This window comes from Myotis yumanensis, unplaced genomic scaffold, assembly GCF_028538775.1.
Source record: "Myotis yumanensis isolate MYYU_CA2020_CCGP unplaced genomic scaffold, mMyoYum1.0.hap1 SCAF_1, whole genome shotgun sequence".
In the NCBI taxonomy this organism is placed as follows: Eukaryota; Metazoa; Chordata; class Mammalia; order Chiroptera; family Vespertilionidae; genus Myotis; species Myotis yumanensis.
The window spans coordinates 64,071,907-64,094,644 of NW_027223752.1; the positions used below are offsets into that span (position 1 = coordinate 64,071,907).

The 22,738-nt window shown below is 41.3% G+C and overlaps 1 protein-coding gene and 1 pseudogene across 4 annotated transcripts in view; both read left to right on the top strand.

Moving 5' to 3' along the window:
* Window positions 1–22,738, top strand: part of ATP8B4 (ATPase phospholipid transporting 8B4 (putative)) — a 214,855-nt gene that overhangs the window by 13,004 nt on the left and 179,113 nt on the right. For all 4 annotated transcript variants that reach the window (XM_070423207.1, XM_070423198.1, XM_070423188.1 and 1 more), the window contains exon 4: window positions 12,433–12,491. In XM_070423207.1, coding sequence (XP_070279308.1) covers window positions 12,433–12,491 — 59 coding nt within the window. The remainder of the gene's footprint in view (window positions 1–12,432; window positions 12,492–22,738) is intronic.
* Window positions 4,568–5,123, top strand: LOC139017241 (eukaryotic translation initiation factor 5A-1-like; annotated as a pseudogene).

Here is a 22,738-nt window from a genome sequence, read left to right on the forward strand (position 1 = left end):
GGGGAGGGGAACCAGAGTGGCGGAGACAAAGATCTTAGCCCCTGAGGCTAAAATATTTTCTTTTACAAATAAAAAATTAAAACAAACAAGCAATGTAAACTCATGTCTGGTGCTGCTCTCAGGGCCTTGGAATGACAAGTGCAGTGAGCTGAAGCTTAAGCTTCTTTGGCTTCATGGTACACCTGCTCCTGGTGGAGTCTTGAGGGCAGAGAGATAAAGGGGTGGGTGTGCGAAGATCAAGCAGGACCCTGACGCCTTTGCAAAAACTCACTTCTCCCTTGAGATGAAGGGACATTGGACGTTCTGAGCAGGGGAAAGAGATGATTCTTGTGGTAGACAGGGTAATGCCACCTCCCCCCACAATGTCTGTATCCTAATGCGTGGAACCTGTGAATATGTTACCTTACCTGAGAAAAGGGACTTTGCAGATGTGATACAGTTAAGAATCTGGAAATGGGGAGCTATACCTGGATTATCCAGGTGAGCCCAATGTAATCACAAGGGTCCTTCTAAGAGGAAGACTGGACAGTCAGAGATGGCACTGTGACCATGGAAGCAGAGGTCAGAGTGATGCGGCCATGAGCCAAGGAATGCAGGCAGCCTCTAGGCGCTGGCAAAGGAAAGGAACAGAGTCTTCCCTAGACTTCCAGAAGAAACCAGTCCTGCGGCAACACCTGTAAGGTCCATTTTTGGACTTCTGACTTCCGGAACAAGAAGTTAATACATTTAAGTTGCTTGAAGCCATTAAGTCTATGGTGAGTTGCTAGAGCAGGGATAGGAAATGAATATATTTTTAGAAGGATCCCTTTGTTGCTCTATTGAAAGTAGATAATAGGGATGGGGCAGAAGCAGGGAGCCCTGAGGGGTGGCTATTGCAGCAGCTGCGGGGAGAGGTGAGGTGACTTGGACCAGAGTGAGGGAACACGAGGGGGCGAAAAGATGGCAGATTTCCTTTCTTCCCAAAGTTCTGTCTCCTTTATCTCTTTTAAATAATATGTATTATTTGGATGCTTCACAAATAGGTAAAGTGAGGCTCCCATTTTTTCTTTTGGTCTTTTCACACCTGGTTATACAAGGATGAACAGCTGAGGAGGAACTGATGTCCTCTTGCGAAGTGCATACGTCACCCCGTCTCAGGTGGCAGGCCACCTCTACCGAATTCCCTTCGGTGAATGACTGCAGCTCAGCGTGGAGAAGGAGCTGGGCAGAACCACCTCGCGTACCCCAGAGTTTGCACACAGCACCGGTTCCCTTCAGAGCTGCCTGGGACAAGCGAGGATGCCTTTTAGCCACCCGTGTGGACTTGGCTTTCCTTTCCTCTGGGTCCATGCTGCCGAGGCCTCTCCTCCGCCTCCCCGCTGTGCTGGTGTCCCTGGGCATGCCCACCCTTCGCAGCAGATCCCCGTCTTATTTGTTTCTCCTTCCCTGCCTCGAATAGACCCTTGCTCAAAGGAGCTCAAAAAATAATTCTGGAACAAATAAATCACTTTGTCTTTGCTCCAGCAGATTTTATTTGCCACATGGATTCAGATGTTTGAGAAACAGAAACCGATGCGTACTAAAGAAATGCAATTTATAGCCCCACGCATTTCAAAGGGACAGCCACAAGCTTTGAAAACCACAGTTTCCTGTGCAACCCCCCGAGGTATCAGGCAGTTGAGAGACCTCCTCACATTTCTTTCTCACGTGTCTCTCTTTTCCACCTGGGTTTTTTCCCTCTCACTTTGTGACAGGTGGCTTGCTTTCCTTTGGAGGCTGAGATGTGTCTCACCATGGAAAATTAAATGTCCTCTAGCTTCTTTTAGGCTCTCGTGATCCTTGGGGTAGATCCTGTTCTTTTTCTTTATGAATGGGGGTACTGTAAAAAGATCAAGCTATGTTCCATCTTTACTGAAAGCATTCTGATCCTGGCCCAGTCAAAAAAATTGCAATTTTCCCCTATAGATAATTAAATTGTAAAAGAATGTCAGTTTCGCCCTGGCTGGTGTGGCTCAATGGATAGAGCATTGGCCTACGCACAAAGGGTCATGGGCTCCATTTCCCGTCAAGGGTATATACCTGGGTTGTAGGTTTGATCACTGGCTACAGTTGGGGCTCTTGCAGGAGGCAACCAATCAATGTATCTCTCTCTCTCTCTCTCTTTTTTTTAATCGATTTTTTACAGAGAGGAAGGGAGAGGGATAGAGAGTCAGAAACATCGATCAGAGAGAAACATCGATCAGCTGCCTCCTGCACACCTCCTACTGGGGATGTGCCTGCAACCAAGATACATGCCCTTGACTGGAATCGAACCTGGGACCTTTTAGTCCGCAGACCAAAGCTCTATCCACTGAGCCAAACCGGTTAGGTCTCTCTTTCTCTCTCTCTCTTTCTCTCTCTCTTCCTCTTTCTCTCCCCCTCCTTTCTACTCTAAAAATAAATGGAAAAAATATTCTCAGGAGGTTAACAAACAAAAAAGAATAAATTTAAAGAATGTAAGTTTTGAAGAGGGGTTTGGGAGAGTATTCTCAGCGAGGCCTGCCCAAAGGCTCCTAGGCGAGGGCAGACTGGTTTTCTAGGAAGGCTTCCAAGGTGAAATGGAGAAGCCTAGAAGCAATGGAATGTAAGAGGTCACAGGGCCGCAAGGTGAACTGGAAGGGGGCCTGTGATTTGAAGGACATTCTGGATTATTGTGTTCTATGAGAGAGGCTTCTTTTCTCTCTCCTTGATCTCTGGACACAGACACTCACTAATTTGCATTTGCCAGGAATCTCTGCACAGTACCACCAGCCATCTCTTTATATACAGAATTTATTTCAAGCTTCTTTTACAAGGGAGGAAGTTTGACGTTTGAATTCTGATCCTACTGCATAATTTTGCCAAGTATTTTTTTCATCTGTAAATTGAGGATCATGATAGTATGTACAGAATAGGTGTGCTTTGAAGATTGATGAAATAATGCACATGAAATACTTCATATAGTATCTAGCTTTTAACAGATGCTCAATAAAAGTTAGCTTTTATCATCATCATCATCATCATCATCATCATCATATTGCAGTAAGTCATACGTCTCCAGTTGTGAATGTATGCTTAGAAAGCTACATGCCACAAGCTTACAATGTGAACATTTTACTTGTAACTTGTATAATACAGTTTATGTATACTGGAAGGAGAATGAATCCATAAAAAATTTTACATTTCTTTGAGAAGATATAGTAAACCTTGGGAGGCATAAAGCTCCCAATAAATCAAAATTTCCAACTCTCTGGACCTGGTGAGCAAATTGGCTCAGTCAAGAGGAAAACAAACCCAGGGCCCTTTAGTATTTATTTGAATCCCCTAACTCTGTTTCCAAGCATTTTTTGTGAGGACAAGAACAAAAAAAAAATTGTGGCAAGATTTTCCTTTTTTGCTTTGATTCTCCTTAGTTTGCTGCTTAAATGTCAGTAAGTCCCACCAGCTGCAGGTCACCACTGGATTTCAATAGGAAACCCCGATTTGGGACACATCTTTTTCATTTGTATTAGAGTGTGCGCTTGGAGTCGAACCAGGAAATCTTGGAGCCTGAACTCTTTTCTTCAAAGCTCTCCCCACTCATTGTTCTTTCCTCATGTCTTTAATGAATTGGTTTGGCTCCCAAGCACACAGGCCAGATTGTGAAGAATGAAAGAAAATTAAGAAAGGAAAAAGCTTAAGTTATTGATTTGGCTCAAGGGAATTTTTCTGAGACCTGACCCAACCCAAAAAGCCACCACCACCACCAAATGATACCCCAATGTTTGGACATAGGGACATTCTACAGCTTTTGAATGGGGACCCACCTTACTGAGCAAGTGTCAGTCCATGCCATCAGGATTTTATACAGGGACCCCAATTTATTCACGGTATTTCATCATTTCATGGTTTTGGGGATCTAAGTCACCTAGCCACATTTGGTCAAGGACAAAATGCTCCAGTGTTGACTGCACAGAGTCATGTTTGCTAACTACAGACTCATAGTTGCTGCAATTACAGGTCCAATGGGAGCCTCCTAAATCTTCCTCTTACCTTTGATCTTGTTAACAGAGCTGCTGCATTCTCTAACTTGTCTCAGATACTGAGGTGTTATGAATTGTTCACAGACAAACTAATAAAAAAGATGTAAATGGCTAGTCTTCTCTTGCCCACTGGAAGTGGAAGCTGGGTAATATTTAATTGATTATGTTATGTGGGAGAAGAGCCCAGATTAAGAGTTGGGTGTTGTCTTAAAGGACCTGGAGTAGAATCAACAGGGGTTTGCCAATTTCCACTAAAAATATTCAGAAAATTACTTCAGACCCTTTGGGGAAATAATAATATAACCAACTCTAAGACGGACTATCCATTTTTCAGCTATTTGCTATTAAAAAAGTTTTCTGGTATTTTTCTGTGTACAAAATACATTTTCTCACTTAATAATGGCAACACAAAGTGGCATTATTTTACTGAGGCACCATGGGTAAGGAGAGGTCATAAGTTTACATATGCTTACATGGATAATTTGGTGGAAGGAGCTCTTGGGCCTCTTGCTTCAAGATCCAGGCTTCCATTGCATTTACTCCAGTTGGAATCAAAGCCTCTTAACATGGCAGATGATTTGGATTTCGAGTCAGGAGGTGCAGGGGGCTCAGCTACCTTCCCAAAGCAGTGCTCAGTATTCGATAAGAATGGCTTCATGGTGCTCAAAGGCCGGCCACGTGAGATTGTGGAGGTGTCCACCTCCAAGACTGGCAAGCACGGCCACGCCAAGGTCTACCTGGTTGATATTGACATCTTTACTGGGAAGAAATATGAAGATATCTGCCCATCAACTCATAATATGGATGTTCCCAACATAAAAAGGAATGCTTTCCAGCTGATTGGCATCCAAGATGGGTATCTATCATGGCTCCAACACAGTGGGGAGGTGCAAGAGGACCTTAGACCTTGGCAAGGAGACTAAGCAGAAGCATGGAGAGGAGATCCCGATTACAGTGCTGTCTCCCATGACAGAGGAGGCAGCTGTTGCAATCAAGGCCCTGGCAAAATATCTGGCTCCCAGGCTGGTGGTGAGGGCAGTAGCGATCCTCCAGCCTGCAGCGGCCCCCTCCCCTAGCTTGGCCCAGCTCTGGCCTGGCCTTTAGCTGGACTCCTACACAACCTATTTGATGTTTTATCTTGGTCTTCCCTACCCCCCAAGTCTTCTGGGGAGCCCCTGTTCTTCACCCTGCTCCCTTGGCCAGGAGTGAGTGAGCCATGGTCTTGGTGTAGCTGCCCTCTTCTTCTCCCCTACAACTACAGCCCTGAAGGGGAAAAGGAGGCAGGTGCTGCTTGTGGTTTAGGCTCCCCCCCCCCCCCCAATTCATTCTGGAATCAGAAAACCGTGGATTCTGGCAAATGGTCCTTGTGCTCTCCCCCACTCATCCCTGATCTTGTCCCCCCCCCCCCCCCCCCGTAGCCCTTTACCCCAAGCACCACCCCCACAGATTGGGAACCAGCCTCCTCCCCATGCCTATGTCTCTCCACAAACCCCTTTAGCAAGAGAGGGAAGAGGTGAAGAGGGAAGGGGCATCTGGGAGGACCCTGCCCCAGGGGCTTCACCTTTTGTTAAAATCAAACCTATATTTTCTTCCACTCCACCTTACTTTTTAAAATAAATATTTTTTCTGTTGCATTTTCTTAAATAGTTATTTTGGAGGTGGTCTTATATGTAAATACTCTTATATGACTAAAATCTTTTTTTATTGCTCCTTCACACTTGCTTATTTGTCTGGGTATAGAATTCTAAGTTCAAAAAGATTTTTCCTTAAAACTGGAAGGCATCAGTCCAATGTTTTCTATCATCCTTGTTGCAGAAGAGAAATTTCATGGTCTGATTCTTGTGTCTCTGGGACTAATCAATTTGTTTTTTCTTCTGGAAGTTTTTAATGTTTTGTCTTTGTTTTTGGAACTCAAAATTTTATGCAGAACTGTGGGCCCATTTTTCTTTCATCTTGATTGGCACTTGGTGACCCTTTCACTTTGAAGAGTTATGTCTGACTCTGGTGCAGGGAAATTTTCTTCTATTTATTTGAATATTTCCTCCCAGTCATTGTTTATGCTCCCTTCTCCTGAGTTTTCTTCTCACATTTTCCTCCTCTTTGTCATTTTGGAATGTATTTTAGGAGATTTCTTCAATATTATTTTACAGTTTGCCCATTAAACACTTTAACTTCCAAGAACTCTTTTTTGTTCTCTGTTTTCTTTGTTCCTATCAGCTTATTCTTGTTTCATGGATGCCATGTCTTCTTGAATATCCTTCAAGGTACTAATGAGAATAAACAACAACAACAACAACAACAACACAAAAACAAACGCCCCACCCCACTTGTTTTTGTTATTATCTCTTCCACTTGGGGTCCTCCTTTTCCTTTGTGCTATAGGTTTGTCTCAGACTTCTGGTGACTTCTGGTTACTGGCTTGTATTTACTGGATGAACTGGATGGGTTAGTGTAGCTGCAAAGGTCCTTATCCCTGTCAGGCCCCTCCTTTAAATAGGAAAGCCAGTGATGTGTCCAGTTCACAGAGAGGTGCTTCTTAGTCCATTCTGGCTGCTATAACAGAATACCATAGACTGACTGGTTTACAAACAACATGCATTTATTTCTCACAGTTTGGAGTCTGGGAAGGCCAAGCTTAAGGCATCAGCAGATTCAGTGGCTGGTGAGGGTCTGCTTCCTGGTTCGCAGTCAGCTGCCTTCTTGCTGTGTTCTCACATGTTGAAAGGAACAAGGGAGCCTCTTACAAAAGAGCTCTGACACCAATCATGAGGGCTTCACTCTCATGACCTACATACCTCCCAAAGTCCCTCCGATACATTGGGGATTAAGTTTCAACATATGAATTTGGGGGAGACACAAACCTACGGTCTGTAGCACTGTGTGTTAGTCCGGCAGTGTGGCAAGCCCACAGCTGCCTCAGTGAGGCGGGCTTTCCAAGGCTGAGTCTGCTGTAGTTGACGTGGAGGTTCAGAACTGCTTCCCTCTTAGACCTGGCACCCAATCTAGGTTTCCTCCCCAGGCATGCTGCCTACTCCTTTAGTGGGCAGGGAAGGGGGTATGTGGCCCAACTGGCTTAATTATTATTTAATTATTCTGGTGATGCTCCAAAACTAAGGTGATCAGATACTTTATCTTCCAAACTAGGACACTTCTGAGATTAAAAGGGAACCCTATTATTTCGCCAAGACAATAGGCACAAACTGGATTGTGTCCCTAGCCATAGCACACTCTCAATCTTTGTATTTATTGACTAAATTTGGAATTTTTCTGGGCTTCATTGGAAAGACCCACTCTTCTAATTTTTTTGGTTAGAACTGTTCCTATCCCCCCCCCCCCCGAAACTTGATCCTATTTCTATATTTTTTCTAGACTTTCTTTAAAATTTATGAAGCTCTACTAAATCCCACTCTTATTTTCCAGCACTGTTTTGTTTCTATTCTTTTTTTTTAAACACCCATATTTTCTATCATGTTAGTGGGTCCTAAAAGGAAAAGGAAGTAGAAAGATACACTCAGTTTGCTTTCTTGAACTGGAAGCTATTTTACACCACTTTAAATATGTGCTGCGTCACTATATTGAATATCTGCATGGTGTATCACTTTGCTCCTTTTGGGAACCAAATGCAGTGATAACAGTTGTGCAGCAGTGAGCTTATACTGGTGAATCATAAATCCCTTGGTGAAGTCTTACCTTTCATTACTCTCACTTCTGGAAGGAAATCACGATGCCTGTGAAAGATTGGGCATCAAGTCATGGAACCTCTGAGCAATTCTCAATGGGAGTTGTTCATGGGGGATTTCTTTTGAGCTTCCTCTTCTTTCAGGATATGAATTATTGACAAGAAGCACCCACTGTCAGCACATGAAAGAATGTCAACTCCTGCAAAGACAATTCAGGCCTACCTTAGTCAGGTTAAAGGCTGAAAACTGCAGGAATTTAGAACCAAAGCCTTTACTTTGCAGAGCTCAGTGAAGGGTTGGAAAATCATCTGCCAGATTTAGGAATAAAAAGTCAGTTCAGAAAGACAATAGTTACTGGAAGCACAGAAGCAAAGATGAAGACGTAATAATAAGAATTTAGAAGTAAAAAGAAGTCTTCCTGGCTCTAACAAGGTCTCATGGGACAAGAGCAATGTGGATACTCAGAAGAGGATCCACACTTCCTTAACACAGAAATTATTTCTTTGTCCACTTTGGGAAAGGGCTAATCTCAGCCCTTGGGGAGGGTGGTTACATGGAGACACTGGACAGGAGTAAAGATTCTGGTGTTTGGAGTGAGTAAAATTAGATGCAGAACTATAAAATTTTATACTTGTATATGCTTCATATAAATCCTATATAATAAAGAGGTAATATGCAAATTAACCCTCACGCCCTCACAAGATGGCTGCCTACAACCAGGCTGGCAAGGGAGTTAGTGAGGGACGACCAAACTACTGAACAAGCAGGCTGCATGGGGCGACCAGGCTGGCAGGGGGGTTAGTGAGGGATGACCAAATGACTGAACAGCAGAGTGTGTGGGGTGACCAGGCCTGCAGGGGGGCAGTTGGGGGCGACCAGGCCAGCAGGGGGGGCAGTTGGGGGCAACCAGGCTGGCAGGGGGGGCAATTAGGCTGGCAGGGGGCACAGTAAGAGGTGACCAGTTCAGCAGGGGGGCAGTTAGGGGCAACCAGGCTGGCGGTGGAGTGCAGTTGGGAGTGATTAGGCTGGAGGGGGGGCAGTAAGGGGTGACCAGGCCCATGGGGGGCCAGTAAGAGGCAACCAGGTTGGCAAGGGGGGGGCAGTTGAGGGTGATTAGGCTGGCAAGGGGGCAGTGAGGGGTGACTAGACAGACGGGATGGCAGTTGGGGGTGACCAGGTCGGCAGAGGGGGCAGTTGGGGGTGATTAGGTTGGCAGGGGGGCAGTGAGGGGCGACTAGGCTGACAGGGGTGGTAGTTGGAGGCAACCAGGTCGGCAGGGGGGGCAGTAAGAGGTGGCCAGGCCGGCGGGGGTGGGGGCAGTTAGGAGTGACTAGGCCGGCACGCAGAGGCAGTGAGGGGCAATAAGGCTGGTGTGTGGGGGGTGCAGTTAAGGGCTACCAGGCAGGCAGACAGGTGAGCGATTAGGAGCCAGTGGTCCCGGATTGTGAGAGGGATGTCCGACTGCCAGGGATCAGGCCTAAACCGGCAGTGGGACATCCCCTGAGGGGTCCTGGATTGGAGAGGGTGCAGGCTGGGCTGAGGGGGACCCCCCCATGCACAAATTTCGTGCACTGGGCCTCTAGTATGAAGTAAAAAATGGTGATCATCTAAATGTATATGATCTGAACTAAAGCCAATTAATATGCAAATTAGCATATCCAATTTTTTGTTTACAGCTAAAGTTAATCTATAAATTACTTATTGGATGCCAGTGGACAAGAGTAACCTTTGCTATGCAGAAGAGACCCCCCCCTCACCTTCCTAATAATAATATCCATTGTTTTCCTGTCAGCAGTTTTACTATATCTGACTCAAGGTAGGGGTATATAAACAGGGATATATATACATATATATATAGCTTTTAAAGCTTTTAAGTCTCCTCACCCTCCAAAATACTATTTTGGGCTTTGATATTTTTTCCCTTTATTGGGGAATCAGCAAGAAAGAGGGGACACTTTTATAGCCAGAGTTTGAATTATTCCTTCCAGAATATGGTTGGTTAAGAGATTGCTTCCTGACAGGTTCTGGATTTCAGAGTTGTACACGATAGGGGAAAGGCCACTCAGGTGTCATCAGCTGTGGACATCAATCCAATATTGTTCTTATCAACAGTTAGGTAAGCTAGACTGAAAACATGAACAATCGTAGGGAACTGACTTCCTTAGTTGGGTAAGAAGGAGGCCATGTAAGTGGATGTCAAACAGACAAACACTCTTCAAATGGTAGAAACTCAATTGTAACCAAAGACAGGGTGTCATTTGTCAGGAGCCATCCTCAGAGGTGAACTTCATACTTGGAAGCTGAGCCACAGGGCCTGTAGAGACATTTAGATTCTCCTTGGACTTTCGGGAAAATGTAGTCAGTTCTTACACTTTACGGTACGTGGCATATAGGGGACGGGTGCAAAGATATGTTCCTTTCTTCCTTCCCTCCCTCTTCATCTCCTCATCTTTCTCATTTCCCTTCTATTTCTAGCTCTTCTTATATTTTCTTTCCTCCTGCTCTTCCTTTTCCCACCCCTAATATGTGCTTCTAAGTTACTTTCCACTTCCAGTCTTCTTTATCTTTGTGGTTGTGTGTACCTACTCTAAATTCAGACTCTTATCCTATCCCAATACTTTCTATCACCTGTCACTTATCCAAGCAGAGAGCTGCAGGAGTCAGGGATTCACAGGTGAGATGGTCAAGTTATTTACCATGAGAATCTAACATTGATGTCTGGTGATTACTTGGCTGACCTTCTTCCCATAGCTTTCATTATTCCCTCATTACCCTTTGTCACTTCTGGACCCAGTAAACATGGAGCAAGAACTTGCTACCCTTACCACAAAAATATGCCCTGCTGTTGTTTCTGGGGCACTATCTTTTCCTGCCCTCTACAAATTTTAATTTCTGCACTATCATAATCTTTGGGTTTGTTTTCCTTTTATTTTGTTATTTGTACCTGTGTTTGCATTTGCTTTTACGGGATGTAGAGGTGTCCCCTGGTAGTAGCCACAAAAATCAGGGCACCAGAGAAGAATATAGAAGGTCTTTTCTGGAAGATACAGGTGATGTGGCATGAGGCAGAGAGGAGTGCTAAGATTGCGTTCATGAGCCTTCGTTTCATGACAACCCCTCCATGGGCCCCTATGAGTGAGCCAAACCAGGGGCTTGCCCCTCAGGCCAAAGCTATGGAAAGCAAATAGGTTTCTTTATCAGAAAGGCTGGAGGTGTGTTTCAGTTTTCCATCTGTTCAGTGCCCTGAGGGTGGTAGTCTGCTAGGAACGGAATTTCTGATTGGTACAGCCCCATGGGACCCAGGAGCGAAAGCTCCCCTGGCCTCCAGAGCCAGGTGATCAAGGGGCATCCCCTGGGTGGCAGCTGCAGAAACCAAGTCACAAGACATAAAAAGCAGGGCACCAGACATGTGTAGAAGCTCCCCTCCAGGAGATACTAGTGTTCTGGTGTGTGGCAGAGGTTAGTGCCACTGGTTGGAGTGAGGCAGAGGAAGATTGAAAACAAAAAAAGGAAAGAAAAGGAAAAGAGAAAAAAAGAAGAAAAGAAAACAGAAAAAAGGAGGAAAGGGAAAAGAAAAAAGGGAAAAAACAAAGATGGCACCTGCTGACTTGAGTAAGGCAGAGGTGGAACAGGAAGATGGGCCTGCCAGCCTCCCTCCTGGGGAGTATCCCAGCAAGCAGCTCTCCTCAGATCAGTGCTTTAAACCAGCAAGTGAGTCTCTTCACATCATCTGGGACCTGGGGTGGGTGAGTCTATGCGAGCCCTTTAAGAGCCAGTCCTCAATTCACTACAATACCCTCCTCTCATGGGTGTGAGCCCCACTGGTCTTCAAAGCCAGATGTTTTTTGGGCTTGTCTCCCAGGGGCCAGTCTTAAAAGTTGAGGGGCCCTAATGTGGGGTTCGAACCCTTTGCTCCTCAAGGAGAAGCTCCAGTTTTGAGTTTCCTTCAGATTGTGGGTTGGTGTGGGGTGTATGGTAAGATGGTGTCTCAGCCTCTCCTACCAGCTTTGATGTGGTTTCCCCCTGGTTTGCCTGATGTAAAGGGGTTGCTCTTCCAGTTTTTAGTTTTTTTTCCCCCAGAGGAAATGTTTTCTAGCTGTAGATTCTGTGTGTCCATGTGAGAAGGTGAGTACGCGATCTTCCTATGTCACCATCTTGAGCCAGAACTCTGCATTTGCTTTCAGAAGAGGTTTTATTTTTGGCTACCTCCAGCTGAGGGCAGGTCTCAGTCTCCAGATGATGTGGAGTTCCCCTCAATAGCCTGGGTGGTTTAAAAATATCACCTTTGGCTCCATGACCATAAGGTCAGCAACTTCACTGGCCGCTTCAGGATGGTTTTGTTTGGCTATGTTATATCTTATGACTTTGTAGCAAAAAAAAAAAAAAAATCCTTTTCAGAGTGGTATTTGATTTTCAGCAGCTCCTTCTCCTTTAGGAACTATGTGAAGTTAAGAGAAAGGGTCTTTGTGTAGCTGAAGTGTGTAGAAATTGTTTTGCTTTATGGCTGGCATCAGAAAAACAATGAGAAACATTTCAACTTTCAATTTTTGGACTTTCCAGTACGTGTTCCAACATTTAGGCTGGGAAAAAAAATCAATGCCCTTCAAATTTCAAAAGGAAATAATTATTGTAACCTTGAAAATCAAAGTTACCTAAGAGATGTTAGTTTAATGAGTTATATGTTTCTTTGGGTTGAAAATTTAATTTCATACCTGATTTCTCTTTCTCTTTAGAAGTGGAGCGGATAGTAAAAGCTAATGACCGTGAATACAATGAAAAGTTCCAGTACGCAGTGAGTAAAACACTCATAGTACACTCATGCTGGGTCGGTCTTACCTTAAGGGCAGTAGAATTGATGCCTTCTAGAACTTTATGACTTCACTAGAAACTTTCTTTGTTAGCCCATTTTAATAGCAAGGTGTCATATCTACATATACATAAAAGCCTAATATGCAAAATGTCCCCTCCGGAGTTCCACTGACTGGGAGTTGATTGCTCACTATGACATGTGTTGACCACCAGGGGGGCGGCACGGACTGAAAGAAGGCCCCAACTGGCAGCTGGCAGCCGCTAGGGACCCTACCTGTGCATGAATTTCATACACTGAGCCTCTAGTGTTTCCATAAATACAGAACTTAGTAATATTTATACACTTATTTCTATTTTGCACTGAGTGTTTTTTTTATGATTATGGGAAGAAGATGAAATATCTTTCCCCCATGCTTAGTCCACCTTGGTGTCCATTTGGGCACTATCATACACAGGAAATAATATGAAAATGGGTTTCTATGGTAGTACTTATTGATAGAAGTGGTGGTAGTGGCTGATGGGTGATGAATGGCATTTGGAGGATTTTCTCCAAGCAACTCAGGCTGTATGTAGGAGAAAGTTCCCAGATCCTGAATGATTATATTTACTAAGTGAGTGGTGAGAAAATGACTAGTTAAAATGTGTTCTTTAAGTTTGAACTTAACTATTTTTTAAAAATAGTTAAGGGTTTTCTTCATCTACATAAATATTTACTGAGTATCTACTAACTACCTGGCACTGTTCTAGAAACTTGGGATACATTGGTGAACAACTTCATGAATTATATCATAGGCCTTCATAAAGATCTCTTCATCTTTCTATGACTCAAGCTACATTGCTACATGGAGTCTTTTATTAGCTCTAAAAAAGATAATTGGTAGAATTGATTCTGTAGGTGACATGTGGCCTATCCAACTGAATACCAGCACATAAGGAAGAAAGTCTCATTTCAAAGCAGAGTTTGATGGCTATTAAGGCATAAAAATGGAGTGTCAAAGGGAAAATGGTGGCAGTGTCCATCCAGGCACTAGCCAGAGTGGAGAGAAATTTAGCCAATGGATTATGTTTAGTATTTGTTTTGTTTATTTAGCATTTGTTTTGTTGATTTCTCTGAGCATTCTATTGGTAGGTCTTTCCCATATATGGGGATGGATGCATTTGGTTAGTGCAGCTTAATACTATTAAATTTCAACAGAGGTAGCTAATAACTTCTCTTTTCTCATGCTGTGCTAATCACATAAACTGTGATTATAACTTAATGTTCAATGTAAACTTCCGTATAGGGGGTCAGTCCACTGTCTCTGTGACAGTTTCTCTCTGTAAAGTCATATATTGGCATTCTGATTTTATTCATCCATCTTGCAAACTTGGTTAAAGTAAGTCTGCCTTTGAGAGAAGGAATCACTCACAGGAGGAAGATGAACATGCTTCTTAGCCCCAGAGAGGGAGGGATTATAATTTTTCATGGTGATTAATGTTTCGCTGTGTGACATCTAGTCCTTTAGCCCTTCTGGCCATCACCAGAATTGACCCCCTGCCTTTCTGTCCATTCTATAGCCAGTCCTCAAACATAGATATTGATCCTTGAAAGTCTTGACCATCAAACCCTAAATCAGAGGTGTAGACATGTGTATATTTTAAGACCTTGGGGAAAAACAGAAATAAGTAATCTACTATGGGATAACTATGCATTTAAGTGCTTAGCTGCATTTACTTGTTTTCCAACATATAACAAGTGTTTTCATTCTGTAAGTAGAAACTCTATAAGGGAAATCATATTTTATTTGTAAGATGGTATAGTCTTCTGTAGTTATAGTTCTTTGTACTTAATTTATGAATATTTCAAATGTACTGAAAAGTACAGGAAATAATATGACACCTGTATGCCCACCACCAGGTTGAATAGATGTTAGTAATTTTCTGTGCTTGCTTCAGATCTTTCTTTCTTTTAAAAGTAATAACATGCCAATGATACAGAGACAAGATCGTTTTATTTTGAGCTTGCATGGTACTGAACAAAAGCACACAGATGTGTGGCTATGGCTGTGTTTTCTATTGGGTTTCCTAACAACAAGACAGTAGAACAGTTGACTTGGGTGGTGAACACACAATACAGTGTACAGATGATGTGTTATGGAATTGTATACATGAAGCCTGTGTAATTTTGTCACTCCAATAAATTTAATAAAAAGACAATACAACTATATTCTGCAGCTGCATCAAATAAAACATGGCAGTTCAGTCACTGAGTTAATATATACCAAGGAAAGAACAAAACCCATAATGGGCCAGCAAAACCAAGAATGACAACATGAGCTGAGAAAGGGGACCTGCAGTATAGAGAGAGGTAGGTCTAATGACCACGACAATGGCTCAGAGGGGAAGAACCAGGTCCTCCTAGAATGAGCATGGGTCCCCACTAGAATCAGTTGGAGGTTTCTTGATTTGGGAACTCCTAACAGCATAGTGGGTCATACATGAGTTGTGGGGCCTCTCTCAGTCTCAAATTTGGGATAATAAAATACTTATTTCATCTAGTTATTGTAGGATTGAAGTAGAATAACACACAATGACCCTTTGAACCAGTCTATGTAGATATGGGATTTGAAGCTGTATCTATCTGATTGTAAGGCTTTTAAATATCATTTTAAGAGAGGAAGAATCCAGGGTCTTTTGCTTCTCTTTAACAGTTATTACCCCAAATGGAAATGGATTTGAAGAGACCCTAATATATCTCAGGGAGAATGCCCGTAATAATTGAAGTAGTATTCCTACCTAAAGGCTGAAAAGGAAATGGGAATAAACTGAGACTTATTATGACAAAGATGAAAGGAGAAATGATAAAGGCCCCTCAAGTGTAGTGGAAAGAGTGTTTTGGGATAAGATAGACCATAGTTTAAATCTTTTCTCTCTTTCTTATTTCCTAACTTGTGATCTTGACTTGTCTATTTCTCTGAGCATCAGAGTTATTTCTTGAAATGTGGAATTTTCCTCAAAGGATTATTTACTGAAGGATTAAGTGAGATAACTTATATGAAATATTTGATAATAGTAAGACTAACTAATATATTAGATACTTACTATGTACCAGGTCCTGTTAAAGATTCTATATGAATTTTTCTCTTAATCCTAACATGGCTGTGAGCAAATACTCATAATAAATCTTAGATTCCCTGTAAAGCACTGGCTAAAGTAAGATACCAGTGATAAGAATGTTAGGAAGATAGTGAGAAATTGGCTAAAGTTGTAAACTTTTGGCAGCAGGTAACATGCCCCAAATTAGCAAATCTGTGATATTAAAGATATGAAAGTTGCTGATAAATTATGCAGATGATGCAAGAATAGAGAAACAAATGTACCTAAAGCAAGGAGATTACTGATGATTGTGGTAGTAGCTATTTCACCTCCTTGCCCCAGTAAATAAGCTACTGTATATGGAAGTGATAATAATTCAATGAGCTACTTATTGATTATTTACTCCGTGCAAAGCATCTGATGAGAAGATTTTCCTGATGTTCTAAGTACATGTTAACAGTGATAATAATAACAATAAACTTAGCGATGATGATGATAAGAATAGCTTACACATATATAGCGATTACCATACGAAAGGCATGGTTCTAAGCACTCTACTATATTAAGCTTATTTAATCTCACAACTCTATGAAGTATTTCACTTTTATGTATGAAATAAATATCTCACTTTTATGTATGAAAACATTGAGGCACAGAGATCTCATTTAAGTGGCTTGCTCAAAGTCGCACAGCCAAATAATGGCTCCCATTCAATCATTTGTGAGTCTAGCTGTGTACCAGGTATTTTGCACATATTGCTAATCTTCCACCAAACAGAGAGATGAAATGGGGCTTCATTTAGTAACTGAGGTCACATAGCTAAGAGGTGGCAATGCTAATTCATAGTGACCAGATTCCAAAGGTTTTTTCCCCATGGTACCAGGCTGTTCTTTTGACCAATCCTGAAAAACAATGAAACAATAACAACAATAAACAAACCCAAAGTCTCCCAAATCTCTGCTCCTTCCCTCACATACCTACTGGTGAAGTTTTTAAACTCTGGAGGCAAAGGCTGATAAAAGTGATATAAAATGTTACAAATGTGAGGCTAAGAATGACCTTAAATCTTATCCTTCGCATTTGTAGATGAAAACTTGGGAGAAAAATTTACACAAAGCTCAGATGAATGGTGTGATTTCCACAAGCACTAAGCCTGGCCAAGAAAACTTTTCTCTTTGAAGGCCGAAGTATGATGTTTCAGTACCTAGAGGACCTTAATTTAACAAAAAGCCTAAAGTTTCAAAGTACATTATAGGACATAGCACAGGCTAAAAAACTATTAAAAGTGCTTTCAAAAGATAAAGCGTACAGAACATAAACAAAAGACAAGGTTAATGATTCTAAGTGAAATTAATTGGCGAGTTAGACGTGGTATTGTGAAAACTAGAAGGTAGAAAACATAAAATTACAAGAGGGACTTCAGACTGCCAAGATGTGTAAAACAAAGTGGGCTTGGAGAGTGGAGGGAGAGGAAGCCAAGCGGTAGAATTATTATTCTCATTAGAAAGGAGTTCAAAGGTTTCTTGGTTAATAATAGGAATGAATAATGGAAGTAATGAAAACAGTACTGTATTAAAATATGTTAATGTTAAAAATGTTAGAGTGGGCCAAGCAGCCAGACTCATTATCCCTATTAAAAGGAGTTCAAAGTGAATGGTAGTCGTGAAAACAGTTGTAGCTGTATTAAAATGTGTTGATGTAAAAGAAAATAGTCTGAAAATGTATTAGATTAATTAGAGCTGTTTTCTGACTTCATTTAAAAAGAAAGAAATGGTGTTAGAAATCATTGGTTTCCACAAGTTCTTGTTCTCTCTTTCTCACATAGGCACAGGCACACTCTACTCTCATTCAAATTCTTAATAGAAGTTGAGAAGGGAGATGAACTCATTTGAGTGATAAGAAAGTTATCCAGCCTCAAACTGAGAAACTTCAGTAAAGCTGAACATTTAATAACTTTTATCTGAGTGTATTTCATGCACAAAGGGAGATGTGAACTTTCTAAAGATTTTCTTTTTCTTTTTTCCCTTGAGCTTAATTATTGATCCTACCCAGGAAGTACACAGGTTTATGTGAGCTGGTGACAATGTAACCAAATAGCTTTCCATCCAAAAATTGAGATCCCAACACTTTAATTTATTACTAGTATCTTAGAATGCCTTGTTGATATTATGATTATTGGATGGAACCCGTAGCTGCTCTCAAGACCTTTGTGATCGATAGAGCAATGACTGTTGAGTTTTTCAGAGTGTTCACCCAGTGAGACAACATAGCTGACTCAGCAGATAGTGTGACAGTGACATCACCAAGACTCTCTTCTACATTTCCCTCCCGTTTATTTAAATGGGACTTTGTATGTTTCAACAATCACTTTTATTTTCTCTTGACTCAGAATAAGTGGTTAAGAGTGGAGTAGAGAAATGTGATCCACCATCATTCCGGGTCTGTGAGCTTGGATTGGACCTCTTTAGGCTCACGTTATGATAATGTGTTTCTCTAGGACCAGAGTGGCATAACAGTAAAACTGTATGTTCCTGTGTGTGTGCGTGAATTAATGATTGGTTGTCCTTTTTTTTATAGAACTAAAAATGATTTAAAAAAAATGATATATTCACCATGTGCCTACTGTATGCCTAGCAATGTGTGTGTTTGTTGACTTACTTTCCAAAGTGGTTTTTGAGGCAATGTACAAAAAGAAGATAAAGCTCAAGGGAACAAAAATACATGAGGAAACGAGGTGGGTCCTAAAGTGCATGTGTGGGGGCTAAAAATACATGGACACTTTTCCTCCTACCTCCTAACTTCTGCTGGCTGGGCCAATAACCAAACTAAGAGAGACAGATTAACAGGAGAACAAGTTTAATACATGCATATGGGGAATTCACATAGACATGATCATTCCATGAAAATTCCAAAGATAGTGAGGAAACAACATTGGGTATCTAAGACATTTTGGACAAAGGACAGAGGGGGACAAAGGGGATATTAGATTTCAGAAGTGAGAACAGGCTATTTGAACACACATAACAGGAAAATCCTTGCAAGGCAACTCTGAAGCAGTGGGACACAGGGAGTATCTAGCTCACAGATAGCCCCCTGCCTAAATCCCACTTGTTTACCATACTTAATTCAGATCAGGCTTAGGCAGCATCCTAACATCTCCTTCCTAAAGCAGATTTCTCTGTCTGAATCTTAGGCAAGGAAGGAGGAAGGATCCAAGGTTCTTTTTTGAGTCCTTTGTTTCTAAACAAAAACTTAAAATCAATATCCCAAAAGCATATTCAGGGTGGCAGAGTATTGGTCCCTTCACATGTTAGCAGGCCCTATCTGCTTAGACTGGCAATGCATTGAGCTACTGGGGTTATTAAGAGAAGGGATATACATTCTGTTCTCTACTTTCAAGGAGCAACCAGCACATGAGAAAGAACTTGACCGTAAGTAACCATAATGAGGCAATGATAAATCCTAATTGTATTAGGGAAATGAAAACTCCAGGTGAGTGGAAGTGTTAGAGGAAGCGATGCCAGAGGAAATGGGAAATGATTCCAGCCTTGTTTTCCTATTTACCGCTAAAGTTAGGAAGGAGAGACTGCAAAGTCCTGGAGTCTAGAACCTAATTGGTGGTAAGGTGTGTGTCATAGGAAATTATGGCTCAGATTATAGTATGTTAAAAAAAGAGCTTAAATATGAGGTAATACCTTTTCAGGAGCTGAGGAGTCACAAAGTGAAAAAGGATTTTATTGCCTTCCACATGAAACTGACAGATATTCAAATGGAAATGCCCAGGTAAATATGGAATGTAACTTGGGTGAATTTAGAGCTGCAGATTAGAGATATCTGAAAGGAAGTTCTTAAAGGTGGGAGAAAAGTAGAATTTGTTAAGCAGTGATGACTGAATGGTGGGTATTGGGTGGAAGCTCTCAGTTAGTTAAAGACTGGGAGGGAAGGAGCCCAAGAAATGAGCAGAGAGCAGCAAGGATTGAGAACAGAGAAGCCAGTGGGATGAGCGCCTAAGGGAAGGAGCCTCTCAGGAAACAGGCCTGGATAGCCCTGTATCTGACGCTTGGTGCCCATGAGGTTAAGAACTAAGGAAAAACACCTTTAAGTGAGCAGGAAGCAACTGAAGAACCTCTAAACTAAAGAAAGCAGTTTTAATTTTTCTTTAAAAAGTTGGGACTTGGAAGTCAGAGGGCAGGAAAAAATGCAAGGAAGAAGAGAGTAAGTAGGGTAGAGGCCACCCAATTAAGAATGTGTAATAAAAAGGAGAGAAATAGTATAAAAGCTTTCCGGCTCAGGGAAATGAAGCATTTTGAAGCACTCATCTTGAATATGTTGCCTATCCAAGTACATAACGACCATGGAAAGGTCAAAGTAAATATTTTCTGTGGGAGACTCTTGGGATATCCACATGCAGGGACACGTCCCAGTCCTGCTTTAGTCCCCAGCCTGATGGGAACTCTGGGTTTCTCTTTCTTTTCTTCACGAGCTGCGAGCTGCGTAGTTGCACTGCCAACAGGCTGCAGGTCCTCACCCAAAGGCCTGATAACCAAGCGATTTACGCAAAAACTGAAGAGCTCAGATGACGACATGCAGCGTGACAAGTTGGAATTAGTTGTGGAAAGTGCCAGTAACTTGCATTAGTTGTGGGTTTCTGGTCGTCGGTTGTTGCTTTGTGTGTGTGTGTGTTGGGGCATTACCATAGTAACGGTGGCTTTTTAGCAAACATTGAAAGTGCCTTGTGTTTTGCATGCTGTTATGTGAAAATTATTCTACGTTCTATATGACAGAAGTTTTTATTTCTCTTTCTGTAAATAATTTACTTGTAGGAGAGAAGATAATTTTTGGACATCTCTCAAATTCATTTTCATTCTGAATTCAAGAGTTTAAAAGTAAAAACATTTTATCTTTTTGACATTTGATTTATTTAAAGAGTGTTATCCTTTGGCTAAGCGGTTGCCCGATTCCTTGTTTTCTTAATTTGTTTGATCTGTTTTAATCTTTTGTTTTAGTTTCTGAATTCCTATTCCTAAACGTTCTAAAGTGGTGCATTCAGATAGTTAAAAAAAAATCCCGTGTTTTACCCCCTTTAAATTGTTATCTCATTCACAGCTTTATCATATTCAACAAATCCTTCTGTTGTGGGAATTTACAAACATAATCCTTGGTATTAAAGAAACCCAGCCATCTGAAAACTAGTTTCATAGGATCACAATTTTAATTCATAAGTTCCATATTTGGACTATTTCTTTATGGTCCAATAACTATTTTGACAAAGGACCTAATTTGCTATTTTCAGGAATTTGTCAACTTATTTGTCTCAATTTTCACAGCTGGTATGATGTCACTAGCATAACCCCCCTGCTCCTCAATAGCCCTTTCATACAACATTTTAACTCTATAGAGTTGGCAATGTTTAGGGAGGTATTGTAAGCAAAACACGTGTTGCAAATCCCTCCTCTTACGAAATCTGGATTCATGGAATTAGAGTTAGCACGGCCAGTTGTTGGTTCCCTTTATCCATAATCTCTTTTTATACAGAATACCTGAGAACCTAATTTCACTCAAAGTAAATAGCTTTTTTAAAATACATTTTTAGTTTTTGAATTTGGTGATACCTCTTCAGTTAAACTTGCTGGTTACCAATAACCACACCTAGGTTTGGCGTCTGACCTCCAATGCCCGTCAGTGATGACTGCTTCACAGTTAAAGAGGCCTTTTAGCCGAGCAGCTGTTTCATAGGTTGTTAGGACATCTTTAGAATGTCTCATCGTTTATAGGTTGTCAATAGGTACTGTTTATCAAATAACTAACTTTTGGGGCACTGGAACACACCAGAACTAAGAATTATTTTGTCTTACACTATTTTTATACATATTAAAATCAAGAATCCTCTCTAGAATACATAGGCATCTTGTCTGAAACGCCTGTACTTCCCCCAAACAGGCCAGAAATGAGGTGGGAGTGAAAACCTTTGAGTAAGATGTGGGGGTGGGGAATGAGGGCAACGTTAGTCTGTATGTAGCTATTAGCTTTTTGTAAATATTGTAACTGGTGAGTATAAAGTAGAAAATAAATATAGTTATACATTTGTTCTCTAAATTGTTAACCTTTAAAAATATAATTGCTGCTAAAAATAGAGTGCTGTTACACGTGAGGAAAATTGGTGCCACTTTAAAAACAGATCTTGGGCCATAGATGCAGCTGGACTAGATATAAATGTTAGTTCACAAATTAATGCTGTCAAAGGAATTAGTAATTTAACCAATGACACTTCATTCTAAATTATATGGTGTGATCAAACACAATCACCCAGAATTTTTATATTTTTCTTTGTATAGAGGTTATGTATTCTGGGTGTTTTTTTTTTTTTTTTTTTTTTTTTTTTTTTTTTTTTTTAAGAGAACATTTGAAATCCCACAGATTCACACTTTCTATCAGTCCTCACTGGATTAAGATTACTGTCCTCCGTAATCTTGGAAGTTTCTTTAAATTACATACCACAGCCGAGAAATGATTGTTTTTGTATATAGGACTGTATCCCCCTGAAATGCAGTCACAGTGCTTGGTGTGTGTGTGTGTGTGTGTGTGTGCGCGAGCGCACGCGTGCATGTGCATCTTGTACATGACATTCTGAGAGTTAACAATGCATGAACTTACTTTATAAACTCTTAGACTATGTATTTGACTGATAAAATATGTACAGTATTAATGTCAGCCATATCTTAAAAGTGAGCCAATAAATATTATTGTATAATTTCTTTGGTCAGAAACATTTGGATGAAGTAGTGCCACTTGAGTCAGGTTTTCTTCAGTGCCATTTAGCAAACAACTGTCTTTAGTCTATGCAATTAGCAGAAATTTGTATAATGCAATGGAATATTTATCATTGTCACGCTTTAAATCTCAAACGAGGGGTTCTTCACTATTCTTCTAGAACGCCATCTAGCAAAATTAGAGGAAGGGCCCTAAGGATTTATTTTTGTTCAGAGAAAAAAACCTACATTTTTAGGCAAAACAGATGAGTCTGCTACAGATAATAAAACCTGTCTACTATCTCAACCTTCCAGAGAGGGTTGGGAATGTCATTTGTGCTTTCTGGGGGTTAGTTGGATAAAATTGGACAGCTACAATTTTCAGTCCCATGTGCCTCCTGAATAA